The following is a 24,373-nucleotide window of genomic DNA, read 5'->3' on the forward strand; positions in this document are numbered from 1 at the left end:
AAAAACAACAAAGCAGGAAGACTCCTGCTCCCTGACACCAAACTGACTGCAAGGTTGCAATAATCAAAAAGGTTGTACTAGCATTAAGTCAGATTTTTAGGCCAATGGAATAGAATAGAGAGGCCAGAAATAAACTTTTTCCTATAAGGTCAAATGATTTTTGAGAAGGGTACCAAGACAATTCAGTAAGGATAAAGACAGTCTTCAACAAATGATACTGGGCGAACTGGTTATCCATAGGCAAAAGAATGAAGTTTCCCCCTTACCTAACAAAATATACTAAAATCAACTCAAAAATGTATCAAAGACCTAAATGTAAGAATTAAAATGATAAAACTCATAGAAAAAAAAATTAGGAAGAGCTTCATGACATTAGAATTGGCAGTGGTTTTCTAGAATATGACACCAACATTACTGGCAACAACAAAAAAGAGGCTTTTAATTAGAGTTTATCAGCATTAAAACTTTTGTGCCTCAAAGGACACTATCAACAAAGTAAAATGGCAAAATGGGAGAAAGCATTTACAAATCATATATCTGATAAGGATTTAATATCCAGAATATATAAAGAATTCCCACACACAAAAAAACCCCCAATTTAAAAACGAATAAATATTTCTCCAAAGAAGATATACAAATGGCCAATAAGCACATGAAAAGGTGTTCAACAACACTAATCATTGGAGATATGTTAATCAAAACCACAATGAGATACTATCTCACATCCAAGAGGATAGCTATTATAAACAAACAAAAAGTGTTGGTAAGATTGTGGAAAAATTGGAACACTTGTGCATTGCTGGTGAGAATGTAAAATGATGTAGACATTGTTCAAAGCAGTATTGCAGTTTTTCAAAAAAATTAAAAAGAATTACCATATGGTGAAGTAATTCCACTTCTTGGTATACACCCAGAGCAGTTGAAAGCAGAGACTTGAACAGATCCTTTATATACCAGTGTTCATAGTGGTGTTATTCACAATAGCAAAAACGTAGAAGCTGCTTAAAGTTCATTGACAGATGAATGGTTAAGCAAAATGTGTTACATACATACAATGGAATATTAGCCTTAAAAATGAATGAGCTGCGGGGCGCCTGGGTGGCTCAGTGGGTTAAAGCCTCTGCCTTCGGCTCAGGTCATGATCCCAGGGTCTTGGGATCGAGCCCCACATCGGGCTCTCTGCTACACGGGGAGCCTGCTTCCTCCTCTCTCTCTACCTGCCTCTCTGCCTAGTTGTCATTTCTCTCTGTCAAATAAATAAAATATTTAAAAAAAAAAAATGAATGAGCTGCTAATATATGACACAACATGGATGAATCTTGGACACATGCTGAGTGAAATAAGCCAGACACAAAAAGGACAAATACTCATTTCACTTATATGAGGTATCTAGAATAGCCAAATATATAGAAAGTAGAACATGGTTACCAGGGCCTGGAAGGGTAGAACAGGAAGTTATTGTTTAATGGGCCCAGAGTATCAGTATAGCATGACAAAAAAGTTCTGGAGATGGACAGTGATGATGGTTGCTCAATAACTTTAATATCATTAAGCCAATGAACTATGCACTTAAAATGAACTAAAATGATAAATTTTATGGTATGTATATTTTACCACAATTTTTAAAAAAATACGTTAGGATAGGAAATTCAACATACACAGCATGTACATTTTCTTGGATCAGTTCTACAAAACTTAAGGCACAACATCCAGATTCAAAATCAGAGGAAGTACACCAGGTTACAAAAGACAAGTGAGACAGACTTGGGGTGAATGACCACCTTCAGGCAGGGAAACTGACACTTTTCCTCACCCAGCAAGTATAGTTTGCTATATATTATAAGCCCCATAAGAGTTTTATCATAGTTGAGACCCATTCATCATGAATCTATAATACACAACCTGAATAACATGTTTCAAGTTCCTTATGGTATCTTCAGATCCTTGCACAGAGCATAGCAATTCTATGCAGTTTTGATTAATTTATAGATCATAACATCTAGAGCACGGGATCAACTCCATGTATTTTTTAAGAATGATCCTTCAAGTGTCTCCTTGGCCTTGGAAGCTTAGAAGGGAGTTAAGTCCAGCTGTTCTCCCTTCCATATCATAACCTTGTGATGACTCATGTTGGGACTACTTGTGCAGTATGAAAAGTATCAAACAAGGGAAAATTCAGAGTACCTTTGGGTTGAAAATGTCCTAAGCAATTGACAGAAGTAAGTCATCTCTCAAGAGATTCTGCTTCAAATTAGACCTCACAGATTTCTCAGAGATAAAATTCTAAGGAAGTTATAAAACACACACACACACACACACACACACACAAAGTGACAAAACGCAAGGTATCATAAGAAATGAGAGACTACAGATGTTTTCCATTTTTTCTATGATCCATTTTATGTTAACTTTTGAGAAGGTTGTAAAGTCTGTATCTAGATTTCATTTTTTTGCATGTAGATGTCCAGTTGTTCCAGTAACCATTTGTTGAAAATACTGTCTTTGCTCTGTTGTATTGCTTTTGCTCCTTTGTCAGAAATCAGCTGACTATATTTATGTGTGTGTACATTTCTGGGCTCTCTATTCTCTTCCATTCATTTATTTGCTGTTTTTTCACCAATACTACACTATATTGATTACTATAACTTTATATTATATTTATATATAACTTTATATTGATTACTCTAACTTTATAATAACTATAAATTATACTATAACTTTATATATATATAACCTTATATACTATAACTTTATATTAATATAACTTTATATTAATCAGAGTCTGTTACTATAAGTCCTCTAACTTCATTCTGCTTCAGTGTTCTGTTGGCTCTTTTGAATCCTTTGCCTCGTCATAGAAACTTTAGAATCAGTCTATAGATACCCATTAAATAATTTGCTGGAATTTTTATTCAAAATGCCGTGGAATCTACAGATCAAGCTGGGAAGAACTGACATTCTGACAATATTCAGTCTTCTTATTCATGAACATGGGATAGGAACTTTATTTAGTTCTTTGTTGATTTCACTGAGTGATAGTTTTCCTCATATAGATATTATACAGATTTCTTTTAGATTATATGTTTTTCATTTGAGGGCTGCTAATGTAACTAGTCTCATCTTTTAATTTCAAGTTTCAGTTGTTTCTTGCTGGTGTATAGGAAAATGATTGGCTTTTGTATATTAACTTTGTATTCTGCAACCCTGCTATGATCACTTATTAGTTCCAGAAGGTTTTTTTATTGATGATTATTTTGATTTTTTAACATAGTTGACCCATGTCATCTATAAACAAAGGCAGTTCTGTTTCTTCCTTCCCAGTTTGTATACCTTTTATTTCTTTTTCTTGTCCTATTGCATTAGCTAAAATTTCCAGTACTGTGTTGAAAAGGAGTGGTGAGAGGAGATATCATACATAATCTTACTAAGAAAGCTTTGAATTTCTCACCATTAAGTAATATGTTAGCTGTAGGTTTTTATAGGTATTTTTTTTTTTTAAATCACATTAAGGACATTTCCCTTGTGTCCACACTATTTCTAGTTTACGGAATTTCAATCACAAATGGGTCTAGGATTTTGTCAAATGCTTGATCTGCACCTATTGATATGATCATGTGACTTTTCTTTTTTAGCCCATGATGAATAATATTAATTGATTTTGAAATGTTGAACCTGCCATGCATACCCAGGATTAATCCTACTTGGTCATAGTATATAATTTTTTTTACACATTATTGGATTCAATATGCTAATATTTTGTTGAGGATTTTTGCAGACATTGGTGTGTAGTTTTGTGGTTTTTTTCTTCCATTGTCTTTGCTTTGTTTGGCCTTAGGGTAATACCAGCCCAACAGAATGAGGTTAGAAGTATTTCCTCTGCATCTTCTTTAAGAGATTATAGAGAATTGAGGCAATTTCTTCCTTAAATGTTTGGTAGAATTCACTATGGATACATCCAAGTCTGGTGCTTCCTGTTTAGAAGATTATTAATTTTTGACCTAATTTCCTTAATAGAAGTTAATAGGCCTATCTAGATTGTCTATTTCTTCTTATGTAAGTTTTGGCAAATTGGGTTTTTAAAATAATGGTCCATTTCATCTAGGTTATCAAATTTATGAGTATGGAGTTGTTCAAAGTATTCTTGTCTTTTTAATTTGCATAGGAACTGTAATGATGTCCTCTCTTATTTCTAATATTAGTAATTTGTGTATTCTTTTTTACTTAGCCTGGCTAGAGGCTTATCAGTTTTATTTATAATATCAAAGACCTAGTTTTGGTTTTATAGATTTTCTCTATTAATTTCCAATTTTCCATTTCATTTATTTCTTCTCTCGTTGTTATTTCTCATTTCAATTCTGCTTATTTTGAATTTATTTTATTTTTATTTTTCTAATTTCTTAAGGTAGAAATTCAGGTGATTGCTTTAAGATCTTTATTTTTAATAATATTTGTATTAGATGCTCTAAATTTCCCTGTAAGCGCTGCTTTCTCTGCATTTCAAAGTTTAGTTTCTCTCTCTCCTTCTGTCTCTCCCTCTCCTCCTTACTCTCTCTCCCTACTATTTCTTAAAATTTTCGTTTCTTTGTCTTATTTGTGGGATAACTAGAAATTTGTACTTCTTAATCCCATTCACCTGTTTTGACAGTTCCTCTATCCCCTTTCATTTTTACTTACTTCAAAATATTTCAAAATTTCTCTTGGTATTTCTTCTTTGACCCAAGTGTTATTTTAAAAGCACGCTGTTTATTCTCTACATATTCTGGGATTTTCCAGTCATTTCTGTTACTGTTTTTTAGTTTAATTCCATTGTGGTCTGAAAGTAGATACTGTAGGATTTCTATCCTTTTAAATTTGTTAAGTTGTGTGTTATCACCCAGAAAGTCTACCTTGGTGAAAGTTTCACATGAGCTTTAGAAGAATGTATACTCCATCATTATTGATGAAGAATGTATACTCCATCATTATCGGATGAAGTATTAGATGATTTATAGATGTCAGTTATACCCAGTTGTTTGATGGAGTTGTTGAGTTCAAGTTTGTCCTTAACTCATTTTCTGCTCAGATACTCATGTATCTATCCATTTCTGACAGGGTGGTATTGTAGTCTTTAAGTATGATAGTGGACTTATTTCTCTTTGTGGTTTTTAGTTTTTACCTCACAAAGTTTGATGCTGTGTTGTTTGTTAGGTGCATGCACGTTAAGATCATTATGTACTCTTGGGGACCTGACCCTTTATCCTTATAAATATCTTTCTTTAGCATGGATAACTGTCTGAAACTAATACAGTTACTCCTCCTTTTTTTGATGAATGTTAGCATGGTATGTTTTTCTATATCCATTTACATTTAACCTATGTGAAACTTTATGTTTACAGTGGGTCTCTTCTAGACAGTATATAGTTAGGAATCTTAACAATCTCTGTCTTTTAATTGGTGCATTTAGACCATTGACATTCATAGTGATTATTAATATACCTGGATTAATGCCTACCACATTCAGTATTTTTCCAATTTTTGCTGTTCTTCATTCCTATTTTTATCTTTTGCTTTTTCTGCTTTTGTTTAATTGAGCCTTATATATGATTCAATTTTTTTCTTCTTTCTTAGCATATTGACTATACTTCTTGTTTTACTAATTTTGTGGTTTTCCTAGAGGAAAACCACAAAAACTAAAAACTACTAAAACTACTGTAAACCTAGAGTTTACAGTATACATTCACAATTAACCCAAGTCCACTTTCAAATGACACTATACTGTTTCACAAATAGTGTGAATACCTTATAATAAAATTATCTTAATTCCTTCCTCCCATCCTTTGTATTATTGCTGTCACTCATTTCACTTATATATAAGCATATGCATACACATAAGATATATACATAAACATATATAACTGAATATATTATATTTTATATATAACTGAATATATTATAATTTTGAACAAACTGTTAGATCAGCTAAGAATAAGAAAAATAAGTTTTTATTTTACTTTCACTTATTCCATCTTTTATGCTCTATGTAAGGACCTACATTATTTCCCTTTTCTCTAAAGAACTTCTTGTAACATATTTTGCAAGGCAGATCTACTGGCAACAAATAACCTCAATTTTTATTTGAGAAGCCTTTATTTCTCCTGCACTTCTAAAAGGATAATTTCACAGTACAGAACTCTGAGTTGGTTGTTCTTTTCTTGCAACAATTGAGTATTCCTTCTACTTTTTTCCTGCTTGCATGGCTTCTGAGGTCAAGTCAGGTATAATTATCTTTTTTCCTCCTTAGGGAAGGGTTTTGTTTTACTTTTTTCTCTGACACTTTTTGGGATTCTTTTTCTTTAATTTTCTGTAGTTTGAAATTATATGCATAGGTGTAGTTTGGGGTTTTTTTGTTTTTCATTTTTGCATTTATCCTACTTGAAGTTCTCTGAGCTTCCTGAATCTATGGTTTGGTGTCTGACATTAATTTGGAGAAATTCTCAAACATTATTTTTTCAAGTATTTCTTCTGTTATTTTCTCTCTCCTTCTGTTATTCCCATTACACATATGTTTTACCTTCTGTAGTTGTCCCACAGTCCCTGGATATTTTATTTTGTTTTCAGTCTTTGTTCTTTTTGCGTTGCAGTTTTCAAGGGTTCTATTGATATATCCTCTAGCTCAGAAATTATTTTCTCAGCTGTGTCTAGTCTACTAATGCGCCCACCAAAAGTATTCTTCATTACTAATCAATATTTTTTCATGCCTAGAATTTCTTTTTAGTTCTTTCATTGGATTCTTTCTGCTTACATTACCCATCTGTTCCTGCATTCTATCTACTTTATCCATTACAACCCTTAACATATTAATCGTAGTTTTAAATTCTGATCTGACAATTCCAGCCATGTCTGGTTATGATGTTTGCTTTGTCTTTTAAAATTGTGTTTTTGCCTTCTAGTATGTCTTATAATTTTTTATTCTTGATAGCCATATATTGTGTACTAGAGGAAAGGAACTGGGTTTCTTTATAGATTTTTTTTATGTTTTTATTTAAATTCCAGTTAGCTAATATACAATGTAATATTAGTTTCAGTTAAACAATTTAGTGATTCAGCAGTTACATATAACACCCAGTGCTCATTAGAGGTGCCCTCCTTAATCCCCATCACCTATTTTACCCATCCCTCCACTCACTTCCCCTCTGGTAACTATCAGTTTATTCTCTAAAGTTGAGAGTCTGTTTCTTCATTTGCCTCTCTTTTTTCCCTCTATATTCATTTGTTTCCTAAATTCCACATATGAGTAAAATCATAATGGTATTTGTCCTCCTCTGACTGACTTATTTCATTTTCACTTAGCATAATAGTTGGTAATTTCATCTACATTATTGCAGATGGCAAGTTTTTATTGCTTTTTATGGATAATACTCGTGTGTGTGTGTGTGTGTGTGTGTGTGTGTGTGTGTGTGTGTATACCACATCTTAATCCATTTATCAGTCGATGGACATTTGGACTGTTTCCGGAATTTGGATATTGTAGATAATGCTGCTATAAACATCAGGATGCATGTATCCTCTATTTACATCTTTTTGCAGAACCTCCATCTGGTTTTCCACAGTGGCTATACCAATTTGCATTCCAACCAACAGTGCAAGAGGTTCCTCTTTCTCCACAAAAAAGGAAATGTTTTAAATGTCCTTTAGTAATATGGTGATGAGATTTGAAGGGTGGGGAAGTGTTTTATAGTCCTACAATTAGGTATCAGTCCTTGAGTGAATTTGTGCCTCTGGACTTTGCACCTGCAAATGTTTCTCATTTCTTTCTCACCACACCCCCAACCTTAGGTAGGATAGCATGACTAGAGTGAGCAGAAGTTGGGTATGTTGCTTTTTCCAGGTCAATTAGGCTCTGATGATATCCCAGTGGATTATGCTCTGATTAACTAGTTATCCCTGAAGTCAGGCCTTATTAAGAAGAACACAGTACTAACAGTATTTCAAAATGGTTCCTTTCCTCTCCCTTTGCTGGAAGCACAGGATTTTTTTTCATTATCTTCTGTAGGAACCTGGTTATACTCTTGGAAATAAATCTCACAGTATTTTGGAGGGTCCCCTATGACTGGGTCCTCCTGAAATTTTTTTTTTTTTCCTCCTGGAATTTTTAACATCCACTTGGCCATACCAAGCAACCAACTATTCATCAATTACAACTCAGGCTTTCCCACCTCAGCACTGTTTCCTGTAGCTGTTTTCCTTGTGAGTCTCTGCTTTGGTAAGCCAGAACTTTCTGTTTTGCCTATTTGTCTCTTCAGTCTTGGAGTCAGTAGTTTGACCTATATCTTCCATCTTTTATGGATCTAGAAAGAGTTCATTTTTCCGTCCATTCAGCCTTTTACTTGTCTTTAGGATGGAGTGGCAACTCCTAAGCTTCTAACATGCAGTACTAGACGTCACAAGTCTGTAAATGGTATTTAATTTTTAATTTTTTTAAATTGAAATGTAGTCGACACATAATAGCACATCACTTTCAGGTATACAACATGATTTGACAACTTTATATATTATGCTATGCTCACCACAAATGTAGCTACCATCTGTTACCATATATTATGTATTCCCTATGCTGTACTTTTCATCCCTGGGACTTATTCATTCCATAATTTGAAACTTATATACCTCCCAATCCCCTTTACCCATTTCACCCTCACCCTACTCCTCTCCCCTCTGGCAAACACCGTTTGTTCTTTGTAGTAGTATAATTTGTTTATTGATCTTACGTACTACAACCTAGATCACATACTAGTATGATTAGTTTTAGGAGGGTATTTTCTGTTGCCTTTTTTTTTTTTTTAGTGTCTTACGTATTTTCAGTACATTTATGTTATCTACAAATAGGAGCAATTTCTTCCTTCCTGATTGGCATGACTTGATTTTTTTTTTTCTTGCTGGTTGTACTAACTAGAACTTCCACCACTGTGTTCTGGAGCCATGATCAGAACGGACATCCCTGCCTTTTTCCTGATCTTATGGGAAAAGCTTTCAATCTTTCATCAATTAATATAGTGTCATTTATAGGCTTTCTGGAAAAGCTTCTAAGTTTGAAAGAGTTTCTGCTCTGTTTCTTTTCCAAGTTTTTCTGAGATTTTTTGTGATGGATGGATACTGATATACATTTTGCATAAATTCGTATAATTACGTGATCTTTTTTCCTAGCCTGTCAGTGTGATTGATTTTGTTGATTGACTTTTTTACATATAGAACCAGTCTTGCATTCTTAAAATAAACTCCACTGGGTTGTGTCATATCATTCTTTTTTTTTTTCCACCTTTTCATTCTTTTTGTATATTGCTGAAATCTGTTTGGTAACATTTTGGTAAGAATTTTCACATCTATATTCATAAGAGATATTGATTTACAGGGTTTTTAAAAATCTTTTTTATGTTTTTACTGTCAAGGTAACATTAGCTTCATAAAAAAGGTAATATAAAGTGTTCCCTTTTCTTCTTTATCCATTCATCTGTTGAAGGGCATCTTGGTTTGGTGATGGTGGCCATTGCTGCTATGAACACTGGGGTACAGATGGCCTTTCTTTTCACTACATCTGTATCTTTGGGGTAAATACCCAGTAATGCAATTGCAGGGTCATAGGGTAGCTCTATTTTTAATTTCTTAAGGAATCTCCACACTGTTTTCCAAAACTGTACCAACTTGCATTCCCACCAACAGTGTGAAAGGGTTCCCCTTTCTCCACATCCTCTCCAACACTTGTTGTTTACTGTCTTGTTGATTTTGGCCATTCTAACTGGTATAAGGTGGTATCTCAATATGGTTCATATATATACAATAGAGTATTATGCCTCCATCAGAAAGGATGAATACCCAACTTTTGTATCAATATGGATGGGACTGGAGGAGATTATGCTGAGTGAAATAAGCCATGCAGAGAGAGTCAGTTATCATATGATTTCGCTTACTTGTGGAGCATAAGGAATAACACAGAGGACATTGGGAGATAGAGAGGAGAAGTGAATTGGGGAAATAAGAGGGGGAGACAAACCATGAGAGACTGTGGACTCTGAGAAACAAACTGAAGGTTTTGGATGGGTGGGGGGTTGGGTTTGCCTGGTGGTGGGTATTAAGGAGGGCATGTATTGCATGGAGCACTGGGTGTGGTGCATAAACAATGAATTTTGGAACACCGAAAAAAATTAAATTTAAAACAAGATACACAATCTCAAAAAAAAAAAGTGTTCCCTTTTCTATTCTCTGAAAGAGTTTATGTAGGAATTATATTAATTTCTCTTTAAACATTTTGTGAAACTTACCAGTGAAACCACATGACCTAGAGATTTGTTTTTCTAGAGTTTTTGCACTGTAGATTCGGTTTCCATAAAAATTATAAAGTTTTGCAAACTGTTTTATATTTGATTAACTGTAACATTGTATTCTTTTTAAGGAATTCATCCATTTCATCTAAGTTACCTGATTTATGTATATGGACTTTTCCTAGTATCTTCTGATTATTATGTTTTTGTCTTAACTGTCTATATTAATATTACTATTTCATGCCTTTATTGATAATTTATCTTTTCTTTTTCCATCTTGCTTAAGATATTTCAATATTATTGATATTTTCAAAGAATGAGATTTTGTTTCATTGGTTTTCTTTATTTTTCTATTTGCAAATTTCATTGATCTCTGCTCCTTATGATTTCATTCTTTATTTTGAGTTTATTTTGCTCTTTACAGTCCTTAAGGCAGAAGCTTATGTTGTTGATTTGAGATTTTACCTCCTTTGTAATATATAACAAGCACTGTCTTAGGCACATCGCACAAAATCTGATATATTGTCTTTTTTTTTTTTTTTTTTGCTTTAAATATTTTTTCGGGGAAAGGACACTACACTTCTACTCAAGAGAAACAATTTTACAGTCTTGAGGTCTTTTATTTTCTTTATATTTATCATGCCATGAATTCACAGGGAATGGGTTCCAGCAGTTCGGGCTCCTTTCCATTGGTTCTCACAAAATGTGCTTCTCTGGGTGGAGCAGGCTGACACTTCAGTTGAACCCAAGTACCTTTCTCTTTGGCTTCCTTCTTTTTCTGATCATTTTCCTTTACACGCTTCAGGAAGCTATCTCGGCTCTTTGAATGTTTAATATGCTCAATGCATACATTAATTCTCTTGGCAAGAATCTTGCCCTTAACTTGTTTGTTTACAACAATGCCAACAGCATGCTGAGTAACATTGTAGACTCTTCCAGTTTTGCCATGGTAACATTTGTGGGGCATTCCCTTTTGAACAGTGCCCATTCCCTTGATGTCCACAATATCACCTTTCTTGTAGAGTCGCATGTACGTGGCCAAAGGAACAACTCCATGTTTTCTGAAAGGCCTAGAGAACACGTAACGGGTACCCCTCCTCTTTCCCTTTGTGTTGGTCATTTTGGCAAATTACTGGAAGATGGCGGTTCTGGCTGAAAGCTATATTGTCTTTTCATTTGCAATCACTGCTGTATTTTTTTTCATTTCTTTGAAACTTCTTTGTTCCTTTGCTTATCTAGAAATTTATAAACTTGAAGTAGTTTATAAGTAGTTCAAAGTGTACGGGAATTTACTGTTATCTTTCTGTTATTGATTTCATTTGCTTCTATTGTGGACATCAAATACAGTGCATGATTTCAATTATTTTAAACTTCTTGAGGTTTATTTTTATGGTCTCAGGTATGATCTCTCTTGGTGAATGCACTGGAGAAGAATGTAGATTGTTTGGTCAGGTGCAACATTCTGTCAATTAGATCCTGAAAATTGATGGTGTCTTTAGGTTTTTCCATATCCTTATTGATTTTTTCATCTAGTTCTTCTATCACAATATCTAAAAAAGAACTCGTATCCAAAATAAACAAAGAACTCCTAGATATTTACACAGTTAATTTGAAAAGTTATGCCCACATAAAAATCCACACATGAATGTTCAGAAAAAAAGCTAAGAATCAACCAAGATGTACTTCAGCAGATAAATGGATAAGTAAATTTTGTTGCATGCACACAATGGAATATTATTCAATGATAAAAGGAAATGAGCTATCAAGTCACAAAATGACACATAGGATCCTTAATGCATATTGCTAAGTAAAAGCCAGTTTGAAAAGGTATATACCAGGGCGCCTGGGTGGCTCAGTGGATTAAGCCGCTGCCTTCCGCTCAGGTCATGATCTCAGGGTCCTGGGATCGAGCCCCGCGTCGGGCTCTCTGCTCCGCAGGGAGCCTGCTTCCTCCTCTCTCTGCCTACCTCTCTGCCTACTTGTGATCTCTCTCTCTGTCAAATAAATAAAGTAAAAAATTAAAAAAAAAAAGAAAAGGTATATACCATATGATTCCAATTTTGTGACATTTTAGAAAAAGTTAAACAGTATAGATAGTAAAATGATCAGTGACTGCCAGGAATTTGTGGGAAGAGGGACATAGATGAATGGATGAACCAGAACAGATTTGGGGGGCTGTAAGACTATCTTCTATGATATTGTAGGGCGAGAAATATGGAAACATGACATTATGCATTTGTCAAAACTCACAGAACTTTACATCACAAAGAATGCTTAACATATGCAAATTTTTTTAAAACAGCATTTAAGCAGTTGGCAGATCCTAGAAAATAATGCAGACTCCAACAAGAGCAACCAAATGTATTGCAAATATAAGAAACAATCTCATTGAAGGGGCTTGAGGGAAAAGATACCAACTTAAATACAGTAGCCGCCCTTTATACAAGGGATACATTCATTCCATGACCCCCAGTGGATGCCTAAAACCACAGATAATGCCAGACTCTGTATATGCTATGTTTTTTTCCTATACATACATAACTATCATAAAGTTTAATTTATAAGTTAGACACAGTAGGAGATTAATAACAATAACTAATAATAAAGTAGTACAATTATAACAATATACTGCAGTTAAAGTTATGTAAATGTGGTCTCACTCTCAAGGTATCTTATTATATTCTCCTCACCCTTATGATGATGATGATGATGTGTAAGATAAAATGCCTATGTAATGTGATAAAGTGAGATTAATTACATAGGCAGTGTGACATAGTTAGGCTCCTATTGACCTTCCAGTGATATGTTACAAAGAGGATCATCTCTTTCCAGACTGCAGTTGATCATGGGTAACAAACTGTAGAAAGTGAAAACAAGGATAATGGATGAGGTCTACTGTAACTTTAGATATACGTGGTATTTGTAAGACTAAAGATAAAGGAACTGTATATAAGGACTTTTATTCTAGGTGTTAGTTCTATGCCTTGGAAATATGGGTTAACGATTTTGGTTAATTCTGGTTAACAATTCACTCTATATGTTTGCTATGTATGTTTGAATGATTAAGTAAATGGATGGTGATTATTGGGAATCATGTTCCTCATTAGTATAGAAATCACATATTTCTCTGGAGGAGCCTAGAATGATCCATGGGTTCAGAGTTGGAGATATCACTATGGATTCAAGTTAAGTTTAAGATTATATTTAATTTTAACCATGTTTAGGTTAATATTAATTTAGTATTAACCATACAAATAATTATAGATAGAAATATTTGTAGATATGTGTATCTACACAGGTTAGCATACACACATGTATTCCTTTCCTCTTTTGGCAGAAAGGGTCCAAAAGAAATAATGCCTCAGTAACAGCAAGCACACCTAATGCTCAGATCTTGGTTTTTTAATACTATTGACCAGTAAAAGGAATTTCTCTTCAGACAAATGGCTATTCCAGTGGGGCAAGAAATATACAAGATAAGTCTTGGGTGTCTTTTAGTGCTCAAAAGTAAGGAAATGCAAAAAGCAAACAAAAAACTACATTGATGGATGTATGTCAAAGAAACATAGGAGCCAACTGACAAAGCTCCCAATGGTAAAAGATGGAACAGTTTGAGCAACAAAATGCAGTAGTACTTTATTGTAACCCAGGATATAAATATCCATGAGTCCATCTAATATAAATAAATAATTGAATAAATTGATAGTGACAGAAAAGAAACAAATCTTCCATGTAGAAGATTTCCAAATTATTTATGTAGATGCTTTACCCTCAAGGAGGGGGCACATTAACTCCTTACTCCTTGGTTTGGGCTGCATGTAGTGACTAAGAGTATAGTATGGAAAGGGAAGGAAAAGAGTAACTTTACTGCAGAAAAATCTGACAAAGTGATCAAAGTCAGTAACATTCATGTATCAATATGATTTTGTACCTTTGATATGATTTGATGAAAATAGCACTTTACTTCTGTGGTCTTCCTCCCCAAATTCCACAACTGTAGTTTTATGAGAAAAATATCAGACATACTCTAGTAATGGGCACCCTACAAAATACCTAACCAGTACTCCTGAAAATTGTCATTAAGTCCAAGGAAAGTCTGGGAAACTGTCACAGCTAAAAGGAGCATAACAAGACTTGAAAACTAAGTGTAATATGGCAATCTGGATGGGATCCTGCAACAGAAAAAGGACATTAGAAAATATAAATAATGTATGGACTTTAGTTAATGATAATATACCAATATTGTTGCATTAATTCTAACAAAATATACCAGACTAATGTAAGATGCTAAATATAGGGGAAACTGGGTGCAAAAAAAAAAATTTGGAAGGGGAGGCGAACCATAAGAGACTATGGACTCTGAACTCTCTATATTTTTAATCTCAGTTTCTCAGTAAATGTAATGTTCAAAAAAATAAATTATATTTTTTAAAAACAGTTCATTTTAGAGCCATATTCTATACAATTTTCATATTTTAGAGCCATATTCTATACAATAAATAATTCTAATCTTATATAAGCTCTTCCTGAGGATTATAGAAATGTAGATGTTTCCAAATTCATGTTATAAAACTACAATAATCTTGTTACCAAAACCAGAAAAGAATAGTTGAAAAAATGAAAAATATAGGCTAATATCGTGGTGAACATAGATTTTAAAAACTTCAAAAATAAAATATTAACACACCAAATCCAGCAATATATAAAAAACAATACATCAAGACCAACACTGATTTATTTCAAGGATACAAAGATAATTCAACATTAGATAACTGGTTAACATGAATCATCACATTGACAAATTAAAGGGGAAAAATAATATAGTCTTATAAAAACCATTTAACAAAATTCAACACCCATTTATGAATAACACCTCTTAGCTAGCTAGGTTTAGAAGGGAACTTCCTTTACCTGATCAAGCAAATACAGTTAATAGATGCTATTAGTCTTCTCTTTAAAGTTAGGAATAAGACAGAGTCCTACTATAGCTACTTCTGTTCAAAATTGTACAAAGTAAAAGAAATAAATAGAATAGGGATTGAAAGGTCAAAACAGAGCTTCATGATTATCTATACAGAAACTTTATAAAAACCAGTAGTCATTTAGAACCAATGAAAGGGTTCATCTAATTTGTTAGATAAAAGATCAATTGATATATATATCAATTGCTATCCTATAAATCCAAAACATATTTTTTTAAAGAGAGCCAAATTTTGCAAGGTTTATTTTGTGTTTATTTTTTATTTCCTGACATGGAGATTATAACTTTAGCTCAATTTTCTGAACTTCCCTTGTTATATAAAAATGGATTTATTAAATGTATAAATGATCATAACATTCTACTAGAGGCTGGAGGGTCTATACCTGCCCTCCAAAGTTTATGTCTTGAACACCCTGCAGAAACAAATGAAGATGCATAAGTTACAGAACAAAAATAATAGGTCAATATATAAATGAACAGTAAGGTGCTTATACATTTATAATAGTGGGAAAACTATCCCATTTGTAATAGTGGGAGAACTATCCTGTTTTCTGTTTCCCACAAAAGTTTCCCAATTTTGTAAAAGTGGGAAAACAGGGTAAGGATAGTGACTAGGAAATTTGAAGAAAATCATTAGGATATCCTTGTTTAAACTGGTCAAGGTGAAGTATGTAATTTTCTAGTAACTCTGTGGACACTTCTTAGGGGAAGTGGTTTTATCAGAGCTGTTTTAGGATAAGATCAGCCTAAATTGTGGGTCATATATAAGGATAGTCCAGTATAGTTTGCTTTGTAAAAAACTTAGAAGTTGAGGCAATTTTACCTTGGCCTTTTATATGCCACATTGAAAGAATTTTAGTGATTACCCTTTATAGAGTCTACCTAAATTCTGCCATTAACATTTTACTGTAGTTGCTTTATTACTTGTCTGTCATCTAGTCTTTCAAACAACATAAAGAAAAAAGTCAAAAAAACACACAAAAAAACCTGTCAACATCAAGCCTTGTCAGGATAGGCAGCAATCCTCTGGTAGGAGTGTGGAGAATGATTTGTTTTTATATAGTAATGATACACATCTGCTTATTACTATGACTCATAAACCATATCTAGTAATATACCCTTCAAAGGTATCTTACGCTTTTTGACCATGCGCCACAGTAAGAAATATACTTCACATTGTAATCCCATATCCACACACACACGTGTGTGTGTGTATGTCTCTATTTGGTTATGTATATATACATAATATATGTATACACAGACATGCATATATATGTAGATAGAAGTTACAAAATGTTTAGGAAACAATAATCCTAGCAAGAAAGAAGGCATTCTGGTAGTATCTGTTCCTTTTTGGGTATTTTGGCATGCTACTTATGAGTATTTAAGTCAGTTACCCTCCTTTTAATTGGCTTTGACCTGCAAGTTAAAGAACATTGGCTTATAGAAAATCTCGCACATACATACAAAGAGAAATGTAAAAGAATGTTTTTTATAATAGCTGCATTTTTTGTAACAGCAACAAATGGAAGCCAAAAAATGCCCATAAACAGAATAGATAGATAAATTGTGGTATAATTATACAATAAAATCTGGCACATCAGTAAAAATGAACAATAGCTATGTACATCAACATGGAGAAATGCCACAAACACAATGTTGAGTAAGAAAACCAAGTTATATAAGAATATATATGCATGATTCCATTTGCATGAATTTCAAAAACATGCTAAACTGGATAGAACAATATATTTAGATAAACATATATGCAAAAGTATTTTTTTAAGTAAATGAGTGACTGATGTGTGCTGCAACATGGATGAATCCTGAAAACATTATGCTAAGTAAAAAGCCAGTTACAAAAGATCACATGTTATGTGATTCCACATGAAATTTCAAAATATGCAAACTTAAAGAGACAAAAGTAGATTATTGGTTGTATAGGGCTGGGGATTAAAAGAAAATGTGGACTGCTGATGGGCATAGGATTTTTTGGGCAGGCTGATAAAAATGTTCTAAAGTTGATCATGATGGTGGTTACACAAATCTGTGAATATACTTTAAAATTTTTTGATTTTACACTTTAAACGGATATGTTGCAGAGTATATGGGTTCTATCTCAATAAGGTTATTATAAAAATAAGTAAGGAAATGGTTTTAAGATTAAGGAAAAGAGTTTTTTGCAAACAAGAGGCTTGAGATCAGGACAAGGCACACTGTAGTCTTTGAAGATTGAAGTAGTCTTTGATGATACAAGATACATAGGTGGGTTCTTATTATTATCTACATATCTGTTATCTATTATCTAGATTACAGATACATAGGTGGGTTCTTATTGTCTACATTTTATGTCAGCAGTATAAATTTTTATTTAATACTTGATAAAAATTTATTTTTAATGGAAATAAGAATATATTTAAGTGTTCTTTAAATATCTGTGCCTTTAAGTTTAACACAATATATTGCAATTCTGGTATAAATCTTGATTAGGACCAGTTTTCACCGAAATATCCCATTTAAAAAACTATTCTTTATGTATTTTTTTTAAAGATTTTATTTATTTATTTGACAGAGAGAGAGATCACAAGTAGGCAGAGAGGCAGGCAGAGAGAGAGGAGGAAGCAGGCTCCCTGCAGAGCAGAGAGCCCGATGCGGGGCTCGATCCCAGAACCCTGAGATCATGACCTGAGCCGAAGGCAGCGGCTTAATCCACTGAGCCACCCAGGCGCCCCATATTCTTTATGTATTTAAATTTGGAAAAATATATTTTAGAATATAAAAGTTGCTGTTACATTCTCTGTAAGTGAGAATATACTTAAAGAACTCTAACCTGCCCATTTTTTTACATCACTATTGCAACCATCTGAATTCACATCTGTTATTCCAACATTCTCTTAACTGGTTACTTCACTTCCTGTTTTCCATCTGTCCAAAAAGTTTTTCACATCACAGCCCAGAAATATGTTTTTGAAACAAAAATAACAGCATATTATTCCTCTTTTCAAAACTTCAGTGAAATGTCATTTTCCTATGAATACAAACTGAATTCTTTAAGATTATTCTCCAGGACCTATATAAATTATTTCTGCTAACTGCCTTTTTAACAGCATTTCCCACTGTTTTAACTTGAGCTACTATAACAAATTATCATAGGCGGGGTGGCTTCTAAACACAGAAACTTACTTTGCACAATTCTCAATTCTGGAAGTTTGAGAGTAGAGTGCCAGCATGGTTAGGTTATGGTGAGAGCCTCTTCTAGGATGTAGAATTCTGACCTTTTTTTTTTAGCCTTACATGATGATGGGTCAAGAGTTCTATAGAGTCCCTTTTATAAAGACAATAATTCCATTTATGAGAGCTCTACCCTCATAACCTAATAAGCACATCCCAGAGGCCCCATCTCCTATACCATCACACTGGGGTTAGGATTTTGACATATGAATTTTCTGGGGAATCCCAATTATTTACTCCATTCCACCCATCCATTCTCATTGTTACCACACATACCAGGTTCTCTTTCTAGCTTTTTGTCCTTCTTACATACCATTTCCTCTGCCTGAAATGTTCTTTCCAGTCTGCCTCTGTAACACTGTTTTTTAGGTACCAGCTTGGATTTTTCCTTCTTTCATCCCTAATCACCATTACCCTCCCTCACCTAAGACTGAAACACTTGTCCTGTCATTCACATAGCCTTTCATGTACCCGTAGCACTTATTTAATTATCTTAACACTTACTGATATTTTTCTGTAAATCTGTAAACTCCCGGAGGGTAAGACTATTTACTTAGTCTTGTGACCCTTGGCCTAACACTGCCTTGCCTATGGTAAGTACTCAAACAATACTTGCTGAATGAATAAATGGATTCATTCTGGTACCCATACTTTATATATTTTGGAAGGTGTTTTAAGTAATAAAAATAACAAATTATTACATAATTAATTTGAAAATAGGTTCAGGATTTTTATTCTTGTTTATTGTCTTTCTTTGTCTCCTTGGTAGCTCTACACTAGATGATACATATTGAAGTTAATGACAGTTCAGTCTGTTAATGTGCTAGCTGAGGTGACCTAATTTTTAAATATATTCTTTATTTTAAAAAATTACTTTTGTATTATCATTTAATATTGAATATATCTGGCTGTTTATGCCTTTTCTAATTTGATATGCTTGAAGAAGATAAAACAGAATAATCTTTCAAAGGAAATAAACAAAAATCCTTTTCTTATTTCTGTTTTTTCATGTGGTGTTTATTTTATGAGTTCATGTATCTCAACCTTTTGTTAAATAATGTGTTGCTATCCAGCTCTAGTGCTGAGAAAAATAATAATTTTATCCTCTGTACCAGATGTAGAATTATTTAAAAATTAGAACTAAAGGGTAAGTAGTATCTGTCAAAGGTATCGGAAATTTATGTTTACATATAAAAAGCTGGAAGGTAATATATAATAACCACCTCATGGGTGTTCTGAGTGTAATATAAAATTGCTAGTAAATTATATGACAGATAACAAGCACTAGTTAAATATTAGATGTTAAGTTACTTACAAGTCATTCTGATCTCTTTTCCACATCAATAATGGCAAAAGAAAAAGTCCGTTCTCATATCCCTATTTTCCCCTAAAGCAAAAAAAAAAAAAAAAAAAAAAAAAGAGGAAAAAACAGTAGAAAAGAAAGTAGGAGATCTCTAGAAAAAACAAGGCACTATATAAGGTACTGAAACAGATACATCAAAGAACATGAAGCAAAAATCATTGAACTTGTGTTTAGTGTTTTCTATTATTAGATTTTCTTTATTCTTTTTTTTAAAGATTTTTATTTATTTATTTGACAGACAGAGATCACAAGTAGGCAGAGAGGCGAGCAGAGAGAGAGAGTCAGGAAAGCAGGCTCCCTGCTGAGCAGAGAGTCCGATGCAGGGCTCCATCCCAGGACCCTGGGATCATGACCTGAGTCGAAGGCAGAGGAGAGGCTTTAACCCACTGAGCCACCCAGGCACCCCTCTTTATTCTTTATATATTATATCATTCCCTTTCAGTTTATCTTGACAATCAAGTGACAAAATGGCAATAAGTACATACCTATGAATAATTATATTGGGTAAATGGACTGAATGCTTCAATCAAAAGAACAGGGTGATTGAATGGATAAAAAGGTAGACCCATTTATATACTGCCTATAAGAGACTCTCATTTTGGACCTAAAGCACATGCAGATTGAAAGTGAAGGGTTGGAAAAACATCATGCAAATAGAAATGAAAAGAAAGCTGAGGTAGCAATACTTACATCATATAAAATACACTTTTTAAAATTTTTTTTATTTTTTATTAACATATAATGTATTATTAGCCCCAGGAGTACAGGTCTGTGAATCACCAGGTTTACACACTTCACAGCATTCACCATAGCACATACCTTCCCCAATGTCAATAACCCAACCACCCTCTCCCTACCCTCTTTCCCCCAGCAACCCTCATTTTGTTTTTTGTTTTTTGTTTTTTTTTAAGATTTTATTTATTTACTTGACAGACAGAGATCACAAGTAGGCAGAGAGGCAGGCAGAGAGAGAGAGGAGGAAGCAGGCTTCCTGCTGAGCAGAGAGCCGGATGTGGGGCTCGATCCCAGGACCCTGGAATCATGACCGGAGCCGAAGGCAGAGCCTTCAACCCACTGAGCCACCCAGGTGTCCCCTCATTTTGTTTCTTGAGATTAAGAGTCTCTTATGGTTTGTCTCCCTCTGATCCCACCTTGTTTCATTTTTTCCTTCCCTACCCCCCAGCCCCCCACACCCCCTACTTTGCCTCTCAACATCCTCATATCAAGGAGATCATATGATAATTGTCTTTTCTGATTGATTTATTTCACTCAACATAATACCCTCTAGTTCCATCCACGTCATTGCAAATGGCAAGATTTCATTTCTTTTGATGGTTCCATAGTATTCCCATATATGTACACACAACTGCTTTATCCATTCATCCATTGATGGATATCTAGGGTCTTCCATAGTTTGGCTATTGTGGACATTGCTGCTATAAACATTCAGGTGCACGTATGCCTTTGGATCACTACATTTGTATTTTTTGGGTAAATACCCAGTAGTGTGATTGCTGGGTCATAGGGTGGCTATATTTTCAACTTTTTGAGGAACCTCCATACTGCTTTCCAGAGTGGCTGCACCAGCTTGCATTCCCACCAACAGCGTAGGAAGGTTCCCCTTTCTCCACATCCTCACCAGCATCTGTGGTTTCATGACTTGTTAATTTTATCCATTCTGGCTCTCATGAGGTGGTATCTCATTGTGGTTTTGATTTGTATTTCCCTGATGCCGAGTGATATGGAGCACTTTTTCATGTGTCTCTTGGCCAACTGGATGTCTTCTTTGCAGAAATGTCTGTTCATGTCCTCTGCCCATTTCTTAATTGGATTATTTGTTCTTTAGGTGTTGAGTTTGAGAAGTTCTTTATAGATTTGGGATACTAGCCCTTTATCTGATATGTCATTTCCAAGTATCTTCTCCCATTCTGTCAGTTGTCTTTTGGTTTTGTTGACTGTTTCCTTTGCTGTGCAAAAGCTTTTGATCTTGACAAAGTACCAATTATTCATTTTTACCCTTGCTTCCCTTGGCTTTGGTGATGTTTCTAGGAAGAAGTTGCTGTGGCTGAGGTCGAAGAGGTTGCTGCCTGTGTTCTTAAGGATTTTGATGGATTCCTTTTTCACATTGAGGTCTTTCATCCATTTGGAGTCTATTTTTGTGTGTGGTATAAGGAAATGGTCCAGTTTCATTTTTCTGCATGTGGCTGTCCAATTTTCCCAACACCATTTGTTGAAGAGGCTGTCTTTTTTCCATTGGACATTCTTTCCTCCTTTGTTAAAGATTAGTTGCCAGTAGAGTTGAGGGTCTATTTCTGGGCTCTCTATTCTGTTCCATTGATCTATGTGTCCGTTTTTGTGCCAGTACCATACTGTCTTGATGATGACAGCTTTGTAATAGAGCTTGAAGTCTGGAATTGTGATGCTGCCAACTTTGGCTTTCTTTTTCAACATTCTTCTGGCTATTCATGGTCTTTTCTGGTTCCATATAAATTTTAGGATTATTTGTTCCATTTCTTTGAAAAAAAAAATGGATGGTATTTTGATAGGGATTGCATTAAACATGTAGATTGCTTTAGCATAGACATTTCCACAATATTTGTTCTCCAATCCATGAGCATGGAACATTTTCCATTTCTTTGTGTCTTCTCAATTTCTTCCATGAGTACTTTATAGTTTTCTGAGTACAGATTCTTTGCCTCTTTGGTTAGGTTTATTGCTAGGTATCTTACAGTTTTGGGTGCAATTGGAAATAAATAGGATTGACTTCTTAATTTCTCTTTCTTCTGTCTTGTTGTTGGTGTATAGAAATGCAACTGATTTCTGTGCGTTGATTTTATATCTTGACACTTTACTTAATTCCTGTATGAGTTCTAGCAGTTTTGGAGTGGACTCTTTTGGGTTTTCCACCTAAAGTATCATATCATTTGCAAAGAGTGATAGTTTGACTTCTTCTTTGCTGATTTGCATGCCTTTAATTTCTTTTTGTTGTCTGATTGCCGAGGCTAGGACTTCTAGTTCTGTGTTGAATAGTAGTGGTGATAATGGATATCCCTGCTGTCTTCCTGACCTTAGCAGAAAAGCTCTCAGTTTTTCTCCATTGAAAATGATATTCGTGGTGGGTTTTTCATAGATAGCTTTGATGATATTGAGGTATGTACCCTCTATCCCTACACTTTGAAGAGTTTTGATCAAGAAAGGATGCTGTACTTTGTCAAATACTTTTTCAGCATCTATTGAGAGTATCATATGGTTCTTGTTCTTTCTTTTATTAATGTATTGTATCACATTGATTGATTTGTGGATGTTGAACCAACCTTGTAGGCCTGGAATAAATCCCATTTGGTCATGGTGAATAATCCTTTTAATGTACTATTGGATCCTATTGGCTAGTATTTTAGTGAGAATTTTCGCATCTGTATTCATCAAAGATATTGGTCTGTAATTTTCTTTTTCAATGGGGTCTTTGTCTCGTTTGGGGATCGAGGCAGTGCTGGCCTCATAAAATGAGTTTGGAAGTTTTCCTTCCATTTCTATTTTTTGGAACAGTTTCAGGACAATAGGATTAATTATTCTTTAAATGCTTGGTAGAATTCCCCTAGGAAGCCGGCTGTCTGGCCCTGGGCTCTTGTTTGTTAGGAGATTTTTGATGACTAATTCAATCTCCTTACTGGTTATGGGTCTGTTCAGGTTTTCTATTTCATCATGGTTCCGTTGTGGTAGTTTACATGTCTCTAGGAATGCATCCATTTCTTTCAAATTGTCAAATTTGCTGGCATATAATTGCTCATAATATGTTCTTATAATTGTTTGTATTTCTTTGGTGTTGGTTGTGATCTCTCCTCTGTCATTCATGATTTTATTTATTTGGGTACTTTCTCTTTTTCATAAGTCTGGCCAGGGGTTTATCAATGTTATTAGTTCTTTCAAAGAACCAGCTCCTAATTTCACTGATTTATTCTATTGTTTGTTTGTTTCTATTTCACTGATTTCTGCTCTGATCTTTATTTTTTCTCTTTTCCTGCTGGATTTAGGCTTTCTTTGTTGTTCTTTCTCCAGCTCCATTAGGTGTAGGATTAGTTAGTGTATTTGAGACCTTTCTTGTTTCTTGAGAAAGGCTTGTATTACTATATATTTTCTGCTCAGGACTGCCTTTTCTATGTCCCACAGATTTTGAACAGTTGTGTTTTCATTATTATTTGTTTCCATGAATTTTTTCAATTCTTCTTTAATTTCCTGATTGACCCATTCATTCTTTAGTAGGATGCTCTTTAGCCTCCATGTATTTGGGTTCTTTCCAACTTTCCTCTTATGATTGAGTTCTAGCTTCAGAGCATTGTGGTCTGAAAATATGCAGGGAATGATCCCAAGATTTTGGTACTGGTTAAGACCTGATTTGTGACCCAGGATGTGATCTATTCTGGACCATGTACACTAGAGAAGCATGTGTACTCTGTTGCTTTGGGATGGAATGTTCTGAATATATCTGTGATGTCCATCTAGTCC

At 34.2% G+C, this 24,373-nt stretch overlaps 2 protein-coding genes across 13 annotated transcripts in view; one reads left to right on the plus strand and one right to left on the minus strand.

Annotated features, from left to right (window-relative positions):
- Positions 1 to 24,373, plus strand: part of GPHN (gephyrin) — a 650,480-nt gene that overhangs the window by 355,237 nt on the left and 270,870 nt on the right. The window lies entirely within an intron of this gene.
- On the minus strand, positions 10,823 to 11,448 carry LOC123943983 (60S ribosomal protein L21-like). Its single transcript, XM_046008603.1, has one exon. The coding sequence runs from the start codon at positions 11,413 to 11,415 to the stop codon at positions 10,933 to 10,935; it is 483 nt and encodes a 160-aa protein (XP_045864559.1). The 5' UTR covers positions 11,416 to 11,448; the 3' UTR covers positions 10,823 to 10,932.

The sequence above is a fragment of the Meles meles genome, chromosome 6 (genome assembly GCF_922984935.1).
Source record: "Meles meles chromosome 6, mMelMel3.1 paternal haplotype, whole genome shotgun sequence".
In the NCBI taxonomy this organism is placed as follows: domain Eukaryota; kingdom Metazoa; phylum Chordata; class Mammalia; order Carnivora; family Mustelidae; genus Meles; species Meles meles.